Source organism: Eleutherodactylus coqui, chromosome 7 (genome assembly GCF_035609145.1).
Source record: "Eleutherodactylus coqui strain aEleCoq1 chromosome 7, aEleCoq1.hap1, whole genome shotgun sequence".
In the NCBI taxonomy this organism is placed as follows: domain Eukaryota; kingdom Metazoa; phylum Chordata; class Amphibia; order Anura; family Eleutherodactylidae; genus Eleutherodactylus; species Eleutherodactylus coqui.
In genome coordinates this window covers 114622108-114637979 of record NC_089843.1, presented here as the reverse complement: position 1 = coordinate 114637979, position 15872 = coordinate 114622108, and the positions used below count along the sequence as shown (strand labels likewise).

At 42.9% G+C, this 15872-nt stretch overlaps 1 protein-coding gene across 1 annotated transcript in view; it reads left to right on the top strand.

Moving 5' to 3' along the window:
* Positions 1-15872, top strand: part of CPE (carboxypeptidase E) — a 72188-nt gene that overhangs the window by 42468 nt on the left and 13848 nt on the right. The window contains exons 3-6 of the mRNA XM_066573568.1: positions 435-602; positions 2312-2429; positions 7851-8033; positions 12488-12627. Coding sequence (XP_066429665.1) covers positions 435-602; positions 2312-2429; positions 7851-8033; positions 12488-12627 — 609 coding nt within the window. The remainder of the gene's footprint in view (positions 1-434; positions 603-2311; positions 2430-7850; positions 8034-12487; positions 12628-15872) is intronic.

Genomic DNA, 15872 nt, shown 5'->3' with positions numbered 1-15872 from the left:
ATATGGAGCAGATTGTGATTTATTCCTAGCATACACCAACCTAGGAGATGACGTGGAAAGAAATAAAATATACTCTACAGAAAGGTATTCTACTGGGTTTACCTCGGACTTTGGTTATATAATCTTACCAATCAAATCGAAGCCGCCTTCTTTTCAGCATATGCATGTTAGAAAATAGCATTTTTTTTCAAAGTAGTTTGTGATTTGAGGTCTACTTGCACCCCCTAGTGGTTGTCGGATGTTCACCTGATCATAAACAATAAACTCGTGTCCTGTAATATCGTTGTCATAGGAAATGCCCTCACCAATTATAGAAGAAGTATTGATTGCAAATATTTTACCAAAATACCAACATTTCTTGGAATATGTAGTGAAGCGCCTAAAGGCGGTGCATTATGGCTTACTGCTGTTTTTTTTTCTCTCTCTTGTACAAGCCTGGAGATATAAAGGATTGGTTTGTTGGCCGGAGCAACGCACAAGGTATAGACCTGAACCGAAATTTCCCTGATCTGGACCGTATAGTCTACATTAATGAGCGAGAAGGTGGAGACAACAACCATTTGCTGCAGAATCTGAAGAAGTCAGTTGACCAAAACACTAAGGTATCTATATGTTATTTCCCCAATGTGTAAAGAGCTATGGAATATGTTGGCGCTATATAAATAAAGACTATTATATTATTGTTATGGTAGGGTTGGGCTCCGTTTATAATGAAAGCCTACGCATTACGCTAGATCTGCCTTACAGTGTATACCGGCAGCACCTGACGGACTGCTTTGACTTGTAGTTGGGTTCCACGTAGCTGTTCATCCCCATGATTGAAGAAATAGCACAGCATGCAACACCATTTTTTAATTAAAAATGTGACAGAATCTTTAGACAAACGTTCATTATTGGTCTGTGTTACCCAAAATATCTTACTAGATCACACAGAAGAAAAGCGATCTGAAATAATAGCAAAAACATAATGAATATTTGTTACGAATGCTGGAGTTTATTGTTGCTAACCATGGAATCAGTAATATAGGGGAAGGGGTTTTAGTGATTACTCTGACATCTCCTGCACTCAGTGCCTGTGTCTTCAAATGATTTTTGCACATGTCAGACACAGGATATCAATTCCAGGTCTATCTACAAATACACAGGGTTGTAGCCATTGCTTCTGGGATGGTAACGGTCGAAAACTACCAACAATTGGCTATCTCTTCTCTTTCTCCATCCACCTCCCCAGATTGCACAAAATACATTACTCAGGGGGTAGAAACAAAACGTGTTAGTGGCATAAAGTACATTAAGGGCTGGTTGCACCAACCTTTTGATCTGCGATCAACAAGAGTTGATCTCCAATCAAGTAGTAAGACACTACACCGATACGGTTTAGCCTGTGATCGGGATGCAAATCTCAGATCAATTTGTTCCCCTGATTTTGGGGGATCAGACTTGTCGATATAAGGGTGCGCTCACATCTGCACTGAAACAGGAAAGCGAAATCCCCGCTGCCAAACAGTTCCATCTCAAGACAGAACGAACAGCGCGGGTGGACCCCATTAACTATAACGTGGTTTGCTCGCTCTTGGCCAAGCTGCCCGGCTTTTGGACAAAAAAAGCGCTGCATGCAGCACTTTTCCTTCCGCTATTTCAGCCGCATCTGTGACGGAACCTCCAGCCTCCCTAAGTTCACCTGGCGAAATCCAAGAAATCTTTTTCTTGGGTGGTGAAGTTACACCCACATTTGCTGATGGTAGCGGCCATGATTGCCAGGAAAATCCCTATGAATGCTGGGAAGATCCCCTGACTACAGTAATCAATCACCCAGCGTGATACATTTCTTCTAGGTTGAATCTTTGATCGCAGATCACTTGAACTTAGTTTTGCAAATCTTAGATGAAAAAGTGTTGGTGCAAAACTTCTTCCTGAAGCCAGGTTCAGCAGCTGATCCCAGTTTTATCTACACATGGGTCAACAGCATGGTTGGTTCTTTCCAACAATTACACAGAAAGTACAGTAAATATGTTGTATGAGTAATGCTTGGGGCGACACATTCCTCCTATTCTGTATACTTCACATGACAGACAAATCCCTGCCACTTTTCTAAATCTGATGTTAATGTGCCACTTTTTATATCTGCCCCCAGTTAGCTCCAGGGTGAAATCTGCTGACCTCTATGGATTGTAATAAGACCTACTGATTGAATTCAATATTTTGCAAAAACGTAGTAATTGTACTAATACTATAATTTAACTAGTAGAAGACACGACAGTTCGTGCTCTGTTAATCTATTGGATAATGAATTTAGACTTGTATTTTGCAGCTTGCCCCTGAAACCAAAGCAATAGTCCATTGGATCATGGATATTCCATTTGTACTTTCTGCCAATCTACATGGAGGTGATCTTGTTGCCAATTATCCATATGATAAGACTCGCAGTGGTAAGTTTATAATACCATACTCCTGTCTGTAGTCTGTATCTTATCTTGCTGCTCAACATCATTAAATTAAATAGAAGAAAACCCATGAGACGCCCAACAATGGCACCTTCTAAAGTGCTGTAGACATCTGCTTTCTTGTTATTTGACGACCATGTCATTCATGGTTATTTTGAGTCTGCCGGAGCAGAAGCCAAGTGAAAACCCCCTCTTTGATGTCCATATACCTTAATAAGATATATGGAAAGGGGTTTTGCAGATAGGAAAGCAAAAAGGTTGACATTATTGTTTGACATTGACGGGACTTGTCTTGGTGTAAAGACAACGGGATTGGTTGCATACTTCTGTAGCCGCTTCTCTGTTGCCTCTTTCACTGCTTTTCTCTTTCTCATACCCCCCTCCGTTCGCCTGGAAGAGCACTTCTTCAATTTGCTCTGTTTCCACTGCTCACTAGACCTGGAAGTCTGATGTCATCCATTGACAGTGAGTGATGAGGACTACGCACTAGACAGGTTTACAGTGCATGGAGCTGGATCTAAAAAAGCCTATACGGATGACCACAGGGGAGTATATCTAAAAGAAAGCCTGTGATGGATCAGCAGGGTGGCAGAGCTATGCAGCCAGCCCCACTGCCTTTATAGAACAGGTCCTCTTCAGCCAAATGTTTGCTGTTAGTCTGTCTGCATAGCTTTTAAATATACCATAAAGTCCATCTGTACAGAAAGACATTGTATAAAAAAATGCCACAACTTCATAAAAACGCTTACAACTTTAAAAAACAGCAAGTGCTTTAGTAGGTTGTTTTATGTAGTCTTGTGGGTTCAAAAGAAAAACTACTGCGTGAATCTAATCTCCTGTGGGGCTTCTTTGCTTAGGAAGATGGTCTAGAGACAAATTAGTAGGCTAAATGAAGATTCCCAATGAAGCCAACTCAGCTTGCAAAGCACTTTGGGCTCAATTAGGTTGCAAGGATATTTAAAGAAACGATGTATATACTGTATATACAGTGCTGTGCAAAGGTTTTAGTCAAGTGAGGAAAAATGCTGCAATGTAGTTATATGCTCCGAAATTAAAGTGTTAATAGTTTATTGTTCTCAATTAACAAAATACAAAATGAAAGAACAGAAGAGAAATCTAAATCACATCAATATTTGGAGTGACCACCTTATCCCTCCAGAACAGCATCAATTCTTCTAGGTACACTTGCACAAAGTCAGGGATTTTGTAGGATTATAGTCAGATGTATGATTTACCAATTATATCAGACAAGTTACAATGATCAGCATTTTCATATGTCAGTTGAAACACTGTCATTATCTGAAACAGAATCCGCTGCAAAGAAGGTTAAAACTGGGTGAGGAACAACCAAACTCTGCTACAAAAGTGAGGTTGTGGAAGACAGTTTCATGTCACATTTTATACACCATGGCAAGACTGAGCTCAGCAACAAGGCACAAGGCAGTTATACTGCATCATTGAGGTCTCTCCCAGGCAAAAATATCAAAGGAAATTGCGGTTTCAAGATGTCCTGTTCAAGAAGTATAAAGATACAGGCAATGCTGAAGATCATAGACACAGTGGTCGGCCAAGGAAACTTGGTGCAGCAGGTAAAAGATACATCATGTATGTCGAGCAGTACCATCCGCTCCTAACTGGCAGAAACCAGTGGGACCTGGGTACAATATTTGGAGAAGTCTGCCAGACATGGCCATCATGGAAACAAGGCCCAGCAACTTAACTATGCACAAACACACAGGAACTGGCAGAAAAATGGCAGAAGGTGTTCTGGACGGAGGAGTCACAATTTGAAATATTTGGCTGTAACAGAAGGCCATTTGTTCTCCGAAGGGCTGGAGAGCGGTACAATAATGAGTGTCTGCAGGTAACGGAGAAGCATGGTGGAGATTCCTTGCACGTATGGGGCTGCATTTCAGCAAATGGATTTGTGGATTTGGTCAGGATTATTGTTGTTCTCAATGTGCAATACCATCAGGGAGGTGTCTGATTGGCTCCTATTCTGCAGAAGGACAACAACCCCAAACATACAACCAATGTCATTAAGAACTATGTTCAGCAAAAAGAAGAACAAGGAGTCCTGGAAGTGATGATATGGCCCACCCATAGGTGTGATCTCAACATAATCCTGGGATTACATGAAGAGACAGAAGGATTTAAGCGAGCTACAGCCACAGAAGATCTGTGATTAGTTCTCCAAGATGTGTTGATCAATCTCCATGCCGAAAAAATATATCTTGCCAAGTTACTTCAAACAATGTGCAAAAGCATGTAGAAGAAATTACATTGTTTTGGAGGCAAAGGGAGGTCACACCAAATATTGACTTCATTTACATTTCTCCTTTTGTTCATTCACTTTGCAATTTGTTAGCTGACAAAAAGAAAAGAAAAAAACATTAACCCTTCCATTTCTGAAAGCATTCTTACTTTGCAACAGTTGCTCCACTATTCCATACCCGCTTAAAACATCTGCACACTAATTTTTATATATATATAAAATCCAGAAGTAAAATAAATATTAATATTGTATATTAGATCATTAAAGATTTCTACATTACAATGTCCCCTTCAGTCACCATCAACCCTGAAGAATGGTACAGTTCCCTATGGACGAGGACTGTTCTGAACACATTTACCATCCCTGCTCTCTTGGTTTTTCTCCAGTACATTTATTTTAGATTGTAGTCCAGTACTTTATTAACATTATGACCTGTTAAACTCCTCTGGACCTTGGCACAATCCCTCAGTAATTGGCTGGATTGTAAAACATGCGCTCAGTAATCCTACAACACATGTCCAGCAGAGACTGAATGGCTGCTGCATACTCTTGTGTTCCTTGACTGCCTGTAAACAATATTATGGGGAAATATACCACAAGAGCTAACAATAAAACAATGAACATCTGTAACTGTGTTGGAATAGAATAACACATGTGCTAAGAGTCTCTGTGTAGCGGCGTGAGACAGGACAGATGACCAGATTGGTGTGGAGGTCTTACGTAGGGCCTTAGGAATGCAGAAGAGACGCTGTCATACAGAAGTGCAGGGAAAACATCATCTGCTTACAATCAAGTCAGACTTATTTACAGTCTGAAATAACTTTTTTTCATTGGCTCATAGAAAGAGAATTTGCACTTTTTAGGTTATAAACACTCACTATAAAAGGAGAACTACTGCCGTCACAAAATATTAGCTTCCTGTCAGTGAATGAGAACACTTTGATTTACATTCTCAGACCGAAAACCAATAACGCTGGGAAGTAGGTACAATAGTGTACAGGATGTTTGGTGAGCTGCATGCTGGTAAGTTGCCACAATGTATTGGTCTGGAGTCCACGGAGCTGCCAGGATTCATAGGCCTTCTTCACACTTGCGGAAATGCAGTTGAATTTCCTCCAGCAGAATCGCAGCGGAACTTAAACAGCATTTGGGCGGATTCAGATGAACGTGGTTTTCTCCCCTTATGCGACCGTGATAATCAAGGCCGCACAGTGGGACAAAACCAAACCACTGATTTCAATAGGATTTCAGTGGTTTGTTTTCACTAGCTCTTAATATGGTCAGGAAACATCGGGCGGCACCTGTCTTCCGGCGGCTTTTTTCAAGCTCCTGCACTCTGGCGCAGAGTTTTTAAAAGCCGGCGCAGAGGAAGAAATTCCCCTCGTTTAGGTACAACTGCATTCAATGCACGCTAACATAGTTGTGCCTACGCCCGTCTGAAACCGCCTTTTATAATTCAAGCCTTAGGTAGGGGATTTAAAAAGTCTCCTTCACATGGTGTAGAAATTTTTCACCATGAGGGCTTCAACAGATGAACATATGCGCAAATACGCTTGCCGCAACAGAGCCTATTTATGCATGGACACAGGTTGTCCGCACACTTTTACTTGTTTTTTTTTAACCTGCCATAGGCTTCTATGGCAGCTTTCTGCATAACACGCAAGAAGATAGGAAAAGTCCTATGTTTTCTTGCACACATGAATTACTCACAAGAAATACGCTCATGAGAACCAACCCATGGAAATGCGGTGAGTGTATTTGCACATACGCACATGTGTTTAAGCCCTAAGGTCTTATATAGATGAGCATATGTGCAAATATGTTCGCCGCTACAAAGGGCAGTTGTGCATGAAGAGGTTTTGTTTTTTTCCGGACTATTTAAACTCCACGCTATTGCATGTGTATTTGGGGGGGGGGGGGGGAGCGTGAAGATAGGTCCTGCCCTATCTATCCTGCATATAGTATTAACTACATGCAAGAAAGATAGGGAAAGTTCTGTCCTTTCTCAGGCGTAGTATTAACGCCCGAGAATACCGCTAGTGAAAAGGAAACCATTGAAATCACTGGTTTGTAGTGATGAGCGAGCATACTCGCTAAGGGGAATCGCTCGAGTGAGCACTGCCTTTAGTGAGTACCTGCCCGCTCGAGAGAAAAGGTTCGGGTGCCGGCGGCGGGCAGGGAGCTGCGGGGGAGAGCGGGGAGGAACGGAGGGGAGATCTCTCTCTCCCTCCCCCCCACTCCCCCTGCTCACTGCCGCAACTCACCTGTCACCTGCGCCGGCAGCTGAACCTTTTCTCTCGAGCGGGCAGGTACTCACTAAGGGCAATGCTCGCTCGAGCAATTGTACTTAGCGAGTATGCTCGCTCATCTCTACTGGTTTCGTTTCATCCCGTAGAGCGGCCGTGATTTTCACGACCGGATAACGGGACAAAATCATACCCCTCTTTTCAAGGGCTTAAACAGATTGGTGTGATTTTTGTCCCCTAGGCTTGATTTTTCACGGCCGCATAACGGGATGAAACAAAACCAATGATTTCAATAGTTTCGTTACCACCATCGGGATTCTGTGTTGTTAATACTATGCCCAAGAAAAGATAGGACTTGCCCCATCTTTCTCGCATGTAGTTTATACTATATTCAGGAAAGATAGGGCATCTCTCTCCACCCCCCCCTTTTTTTTCAAACTCTTGTGGATATGTGCGTAACACCACAATTGTAGCCCCCCCCAAACCTAACTCATGCACTAATACGCTGTGGTAGTCATCGCTCAAACATTGAGTGATTTCTCACTCAGTGCCCCGTCCGCGGCCACGTGTATGTGGGACGATTATCGCCATTTCCAGCAAGAATTTGGGCGATAATTGGCCCATGAAAAGGTACCTTGAGTCTCCGTTCCTCCAGCAGCTCCCCTCCCTATCTTTTAACAACAAGTAGTGGACAGTAAATTAAGGAAGGGATACCATAAGTGGCCAGCACATTAGAGGGAATGTTTAGCATGAAAATGCCATTTTCGGTAAATAATGTGATTTGCACGTTTGCTATTTATCACATTGCCTGTCGTATCAGTGGTTTGCACATTTAGAAACCATTTCATTTTTCAGAATAATTTATTGCCTTCTTTCATTTTCCAGGCAGCGCTCATGAATACAGTGCTTGCCCCGATGACAGCATTTTTCAGAGTTTGGCCCGTTCCTATTCCTCACTCAACCCAGCCATAGCTGACCCAAACAGGGCGCCATGCCGCAAGAACGATGATGAAAGCAGTTTTGTTGATGGAACCACTAATGGTGCAGCTTGGTATAGCGTTCCTGGCGGTAAGCTTTAGCCATGGCGGTCAAAAGATCATGAAGCTAAATGATGCCACTAAAATATTGTGACTTATTCAAAGCTTAGCTAAACTTGTGCTTGTATATTAGGGAATCTCACATACTGCAGCCATTGACATCGCTTCCTTTATTAGTTTAAAGAATCCAAGAACATAGAAGAAAATATACGGCAAAATGATAATCTCTGGTAGATTTGCTGCAGCCAACAAAGCAATATAGGGGTTTCCAGAACTTAAACATTTTTTATATGCCTAAAATGGTGTAAAATAAAAAAAAAATGTATACTTGCCTACACCAGCGTGATTCTTCCATGGCTGCCAAAGCCTGTGATTGGTTGAGCGCTCATGTGCACAGTGTATGGCACATGACCACCCACCAGCCTCTTTCCGGTTCTGGGTGGTAGGGACTGTGGCTCCAGCGCTGGACGGTGAGCCGCTGGAGTAGGTGAGTATACATTTTTCAGTATTTTACACCATTTTCAGCTTGTATTTTTGAGTCCTGGAAAACCCCTTTAAGGCTGCTTGTATTCTCTTGATGGTAAATCTGAACTGCCCACTGCGGCTCTACTTTAGGCCAGTTTGACACCAGCATATTACAGGGGCATTTATTTACCCATAATATGGATGAGTGTCCCAACCCGATGACTGTGGGTCTACTAGCCCAGACTCAAGGCAGTATGGGGATCTATGATGCTCTGTGTTTAGGACAGTAGACCCGTGGTCAGACAAGGGCATTCGTCTGTTGTACGGGCACAGAAATGCGCCCATAATATGCTTGTGGCCTTATTATCATAAGGTAAGTAATTCCAACAGTGCTATAAGTTCCATTCCCTAATGTACAAGCATAGGATTACTGTTGCCATTATGTCATGTATCTAATGTATATCTTCTGCTTTTCAGGTTGTCTTTTTCAGCTCATTTATTTTAATGTTAACCCCTTCTTGACCTCTGACATACACGTACAGCACCCCCCAGAGGTTTAGAAAAAAACCTTAAAATGTGAAATTGCAAATAAATTGTCAAAAATCTGGATTCTTTGGGATGTATGTATTTATTGAACTACAAAACAAAACCGCTCATCCTTCCCACTGATTCCTGGAATCTGGAAATAAGTTCAACTCTTGAACTCCTCCAGTATCCACCCTTTGCCACTATGGGTATAATCACACATCGCAGAGTAAATCCACACGGTGTAGATTATAGTGTGAATTTTCACGGCAGAATTCAATAATTGTATTTCATCTGCCGCTGATTGTTTCCCGTTATAAATGAACAGATGTTATGTTTGTGTAGGACACAGGTACGGTGCCCCTCACGAATGTCACCGACACGTCAGATTAAGATGTAATACATTTCCACAAAGGCCCAGTACAGAAATGTATTACATCACTAGAACGCGGGGAGATCAAAATAGGGCAAGTAACTGAAATATGGGAATGCTATTCCTAACCAACTTTGGTTTTACAGACTCAAGCAGGGCACTTGCCCCAATAAGGATGGCCAACATCAGGAACCTAGGGGCCCTAGTTTTTCCTTAGATCGGGGATAGGGAAAAGGTTTTATGTAGGAGGAAAGAGCAATGTATATAACACAATATAATTGGTCACAAGAACTTAACTGACAGGCGCCCACTGCTTCACAAACACCTCAGACAGAACAATAACTAGCCCCAGTGTAGAGGCGGGCCCAGAATAAATACACATCCATTATGGCTGATTGGTCGACTATGGGACACACTTCTGTTAGCCAATCAGTCAATACTGTACACTACAGGAGATACTGTAGCGGGGTTGTGAAGAAGGGGACATTATCCATTTAGGGATTTCTGACAGACGACACCTCAAGGGCAATGCAATGACAGGAAGAAGACAGTCATCGGCGCCTAGCGCCGAATGACAGGGTGTATGCGCCAAAGGTGCGGGATTGTGGGCCAGGGCTGACATCATGACGTCACCCCAGCCCCACTTCCTGATTGTGGGTGGCGTGCTACAACAATGGGATTTGTTAAAACCCCAGCCACTTACATTGAACTGTACATTACTATGCAATTTTGGCTCACATTCTACAGCAATTCCGTTGTGTGTGAACTCATTCTATTACAGCCTTCCAACTATCGGCAGGGAGTGAATCAACTTTTACAGTGGGGATATGTTTCTTCTCTTGGTGGAGAACCTCTTAGAGATGTTTTAGACTGGAGATTTGCTGTTTAAAACATGTTCCAAACTTCTGCAGAGTTCTGTATGTCAGATCTCACAGAGAGTGTATGTAACAGGCTCAGGAGCTGAGCCCACTAATGTGTGTTATACAGCAGACACCCACCTGCAAAGGCCAAAATTGGATAGAACTCCAATTCCAGCTGCTTAACATAAATAACACATAAATAACATTTATTCGTCACCTTTTTTCTTCAACTTTATATTCATGTTGCTTTCATTTGTTTTCTTTTTTCTTCAGCTTTACCTACTTATTTATTTTCATGTTTTTTTAATATTTGCACAGTGAAAGAACAAAGCTGTATCAGCAGCTTATAACATACAACTTTTTAAGGCTACGGGAAGCTTTTGTGCATGAAAAATCGATAAACACACAAAGTCCCTACAGAAAAAAATGATGCACTTATTTGTTTCTGGCATTGCGTTTTCCTTCTCATGCATTTAGAAAGCCTCATACTTAATATGCGCGCTCTTCTAAATTAAATTTTCTGGCTTCCCAGCACTGATTAGCTGGTCCCTCTCATGAAGGTGCACAAGCTCACCTCCCTCTACTTTTTCCTCTTTCAGAGGTTGTGTAACCATTAGAGATGAGCGAACGTACTCGGATAGGCACTACTCGTCCGAGTAATGTGCCTTATCCGAGTACCGCTGTACTCGTGCTGAAAGATTCGGCACGCGCTGCGGAGCGGGGAGCTGCAGGGGAGAGCGGGGAGGAACGGAGGGGAGATGTTTCTCTCCTTCTCTCCCGGCCGCTCTGCCCCGCTCCCCGCTGCGACTCACCTGTCAGCAGCGGAGCGCCCCGAATCTTTCAGCACGAACACAGCGGTACTCGGATAAGGCACATTACTCGGACGAGTAGTGCCTATCCGAGTACGTTCGCTCATCTCTAGTAACCATGTCTACTCAGTGCTACACAATGTTTTCTCTCTGCCTGTCTCATTTACTAGTGAGGGGTAGATTGGTGGAGGAGGTGCAACAGAAAAGCAGTTGATTACAGAACAGTGCTATCTCTAGATCAAATGAGAAAGTGGTGGAAGATAAGCTGGACTAAAGACAAAGTCTAGTTGTATTATGGCCTGGTGGGTGTGGGGCGGATCTAGGTGGAGAGCAGAGTATGCATAACAAAACAGTAGTACTAGCAGGTGCAGCATGCTATGGCATGGGGTCTGGTGCGATGTCCTGCATCTCCTCACATTTTCTGACATTGTCATACAGCCCTCTATAATAGTAGTTTTCTTGCTTCAATTGTATTGTAGGTGTGTTTATCCTCTTTTATGGCTTATGACTTGGATTGAATGTAATAAACAGTGACACGCTGTTTTCCATATACTTCATTTCCTTGTGTAGAAGGCTCACATGAACTTTCAAATGACAATGTGTTGCCTCATTTGTGTCAATTCTGAAAACCCCTAAGTGGTCATCTCTCAGAAATTCATCAGTATTGTCACCCCATCTCTGCGCAGGCAATTTGCTGCCTTCTTCCTGTCACTGTGAAAAGCCTTAGAGTGGCCGTCTTTCAGAAATTCCTCAGTGTGTAATGTGCCTTCCCTCCTACAGCATGTTCAAGACAAGGTAGCAGGCTAGGGGAGGTGAAATGCAACCCATCAGTTTACTGGGACTGATGAAATTTGCTAAGGTTTCAGTCCTCCAGTCCACTACAAGCATAAAAACCAAACAATCAAAAAGTTTTAATGAAAACCAATTACAAAATGTCTTCCTATCCAAAAACACATTGATTAAAGAAAAAAAAGGAGTGCAGAGGTGTCCATAGCCTTTAAGAATGATGACTATTTGTTTTATGCATTTCTTTATTAAGTAAAAGTGCATGAATTTACACTGGATACTCTTTACTTCCCAAATATATAGGGTTGGCGTTTCTTTTTGAATCACTCATTGCTTGTAATCATTACTGTTTTACATTGAAACTCATGAAGGGTGCGGTGTGCACACAGATCTCTCTGTGAATACTGCAATAAGGATAACCATAATCAGAAAGCCTCCCTTGTTGACTGTTATGGATAGGAGAAGTGCCGATTAGCTAGATCCAATTTTCTTCTCACACTGCTGCAGCACTATGAGTACCAGACACGGCGGGTCTCTTTAATATGACAGCTCTACTATGCCTTTTTTTTAATAAAATGAAAAGCTGGGTAAACCTTCCCATACATTGTATGTGATATGCCTTTGCTCGTTTCCTCGCCTGCTGTTAACCTTTCTGTTCTGATTTTAGGTATGCAGGACTTCAATTACCTGAGCAGTAATTGCTTTGAGATAACCGTGGAGCTGAGCTGTGACAAATTTCCACCCGAAGAATTGCTGAAGAACTACTGGGAAGAAAACAAAGATTCGCTGGTGAATTACATCAAGCAGGTATAATAGAAGGTTTTCATATTTCACTGCAGCATAGCTTTAAAGCGACCCTCTGGTCGTGAACAAACAAACATGGCTGCACCGCTTTTCTGACTACCTGATGCGCACTGTGCATTAGTATGCATCAGTTGTCTAAAGGCTCATTTAGAGACAACGATTATCGCTCAAAATTTGTTCAAAAGCCGTCTTTTGAGTGATATTCGTTGCGTGTAAATGTGCCCATCTTTCATTTTTCTGCCGACCGATGGATTTCAGTTCTGCATTAAATCCATTGTTTGGTAGAGCAGCTGATGAGATGGACCGCACGCTGTGTTATGCCCCAGGAAGAGCTGATAACAGCTGATTACATTGACAGCCCGGCTGGCAGAACAAAGGGAATTTATTCAGAGAACAGCGGGTGGTCTGTTCCCTAAATACAGATCCCAGCAGCTCACATGCTACTAATTGGTACTAATAGGCATTAGTACCAAGTAGTAGTTTTATGCAAAATGATTGCTCAAAAGGCATCTTTTGAGCGATCATCTTTGTGTCTAAATGCCCCTTGGAAAAACAGCATGCAGCCCTGACTGGCCAATCAAAGTAGCATCTAGTGTCTTAGACTAATGATGCATACTAATGCACAGTGTGCTTCCAGTAGACAGAGCAGCAGTTTGGCCATTTGGTTTGTCCAAGGCTGGAGGGTTCCATAAAGGTAAAAATATGGTGGTCTAGGGCTTTGTGACCTCTAAAAATACAGAACACTGACTAGCACCCTTAGATTCATAAGCCCAGTAATTGAATACTACATTTATTGGACTTCCAAAACAGTAAACATTTTTTCCTTTCCATTTTCTTGGTTGGGATTAGCGCCCAAAGTTTCTTCTTTTCTTATATTCAGTAGGTAACCAGTAGTCCAAAACCTGGACTGACCAATCAACATCACACACCATGGTTTCAGAGTTTCAAACAAATCAGTTCGTTAAAGCCATCCAAAAATTGGAAGTATGATCTACATAAATTATTCAACTCTGATCTTTATAACTTAATTTATAGTGGTTGTTCTAGAGATAGTCAGGTAGAGTTTTACACTATAATATGTCTGTCTGTCCATGTCCTGAAAAATACCCAATGAAACTGACCATCCACATTAGATAACAGTCAGCTGATCCGCCATTAACATGCTGTCATGGCTCACTGATCAGGACCGGGGGCATGTCACAGCGTCAGCCCAGGCCCACGTGATCCGCATGGCAGCGCATGATGCTCAGTGTCATTCTAGCATTGAATGCCAATATAAGTACTTCTCTGTTGGTGTGTGGATGGATTGGTCAGCTGGGAGGTGTGTGTCCCAGCCAGCCAATCAGCTCTTGCCTGCACACATTTATTCTGGCTCCTCCTTACTGAGGATGCTGGTTATACTTCTAATTTGAAGGTTTTTGGTCAAGTCAGTGGTTCCTATCCTGTCTCACAGTTCAGATAAGTCTGTTTGGGAGTTTTTGTTTCTGGGGTGTTGCAACATCTATCTTGCTATGTTTTGCATTGAACATACACTTGATTCATAGTAAACTTGTGTAACATCAACTTCGCACCTATTGTTGTTTGTTGTAGCTACCAATATCTTTATTTCCAACTAGGGAGAGTTAGGCCTCATGTCCACAGGCGGGTTGGATTTGCGGAACCCACGCGGGACATCCACAAATCAAGCTGCCTATAGGGAAGCATGAGCATCCGCAAATTAATTTAAGCATGTGGATTTTTTTTTGCGGACCTTTAGGTCCGGAAAACAAATCTCAGCATGCTCCATTTTTGTGCGTATCCCGCACTGACGGCTGCCATTAAAGTCAATGGAAGCCGACTGATTCGCAGCTCGTCTGCAGCTAACACTACTGATGTGCCGTGGATCCTGTGGGAAAGCAGGAGATTGAAAAAAAACTGTTTTGCGTATTTCCGGCGACGAGCTGTGAGGACCATGCGCAGTACAGCGAACCCGGAAATGGAGAGATCCACGTGGACGCCACTGCCAGGGAAATACAGGTAACCATGGGTCACTGGCCGCAGGCAGGGTGGCATTCCGTGCAGGATTCTGCACATGGAATCCGACCTGTCCGTGGACATGAGACCTTAGGGTCTCCACAGGTCCCTTCATCACGGTGTGTGCTCACCCTTAGGTAGGGTCCTTTTGCATCAGTAGGTTAGCGTCAGATTTCTCATTTGCCCACTTTTTGATTTTGTTATTAATATATAGTGTTCTCTGCGTTACTATAAGCTGTGTATATTCTTCCTTTCAGGACAATAAATTACGTATGATCTGGGTGAGGTGTTTTATGTCTTGTTTGGACTTAAAGGGGTTGTCCCGCGCCGAAACGTTTTTTTTTTTTTTTCAACCCCCCCCCCCGTTCGGCGCGAGACAACCCCGATGCAGGGAAGTAAAGAAAGTTTACCGGAGCGCTTACCTTAATCCCCGCGCTCCGGTGACTTCAATACTTACCGCTGAAGATGGCCGCCGGGATCCTCTGTCTTCGTGGACCGCAGCTCTTCTGTGCGGTCCACTGCCGATTCCAGCCTCCTGATTGGCTGGAATCGGCACGTGACGGGGCGGAGCTAGACGGAGCCGCTCTCTGGCACGAGCGGCTCCATAGAAGACTGCTGAAGACCCGGACTGCGCAAGCGCGGCTAATTTGGCCATCGGAGGCCAAAAATTAGTCGGCACCATGGAGACGAGGACGCTAGCAACGGAGCAGGTAAGTAAAAAACTTTTTATAACTTCTGTATGGCTCATAATTAATGCACAATGTATATTACAAAGTGCATTATTATGGCCATACAGAAGTGTATAGACCCACTTGCTGCCTCGGGACAACCCCTTTAACATATGCAAGTTTAGCTTAGCTGAATATGCATGTTATAAGGGGAAGTAGCTGCTAGACACTTCCAGCCCTGTACATCTGTAGTACAAGGACTCTCACACTATTTTCTGTGCTTTAAAACACATGTAAAAGTGTTTTTGGTGACAGTTTTCATTATTTAACATTTTTTTCCAAATATTGTTTTTGACATTTTCAATAGAGGCATCTATAGAGAACACACCAAGGCTGTAATTCTCTACTATGCGCAGTCCTTGTGTGTAGTGGGCTTCATGCGGACAGTATACAGACAATTAAGCTACTCTAACATTCCACTTTTCACACAAACCATTGCAGCTTGTCATTTTCTGGTCTGCTTTCACCAGTGAAGCATTACGCCATGTGTCAACATTGGACTCCGTG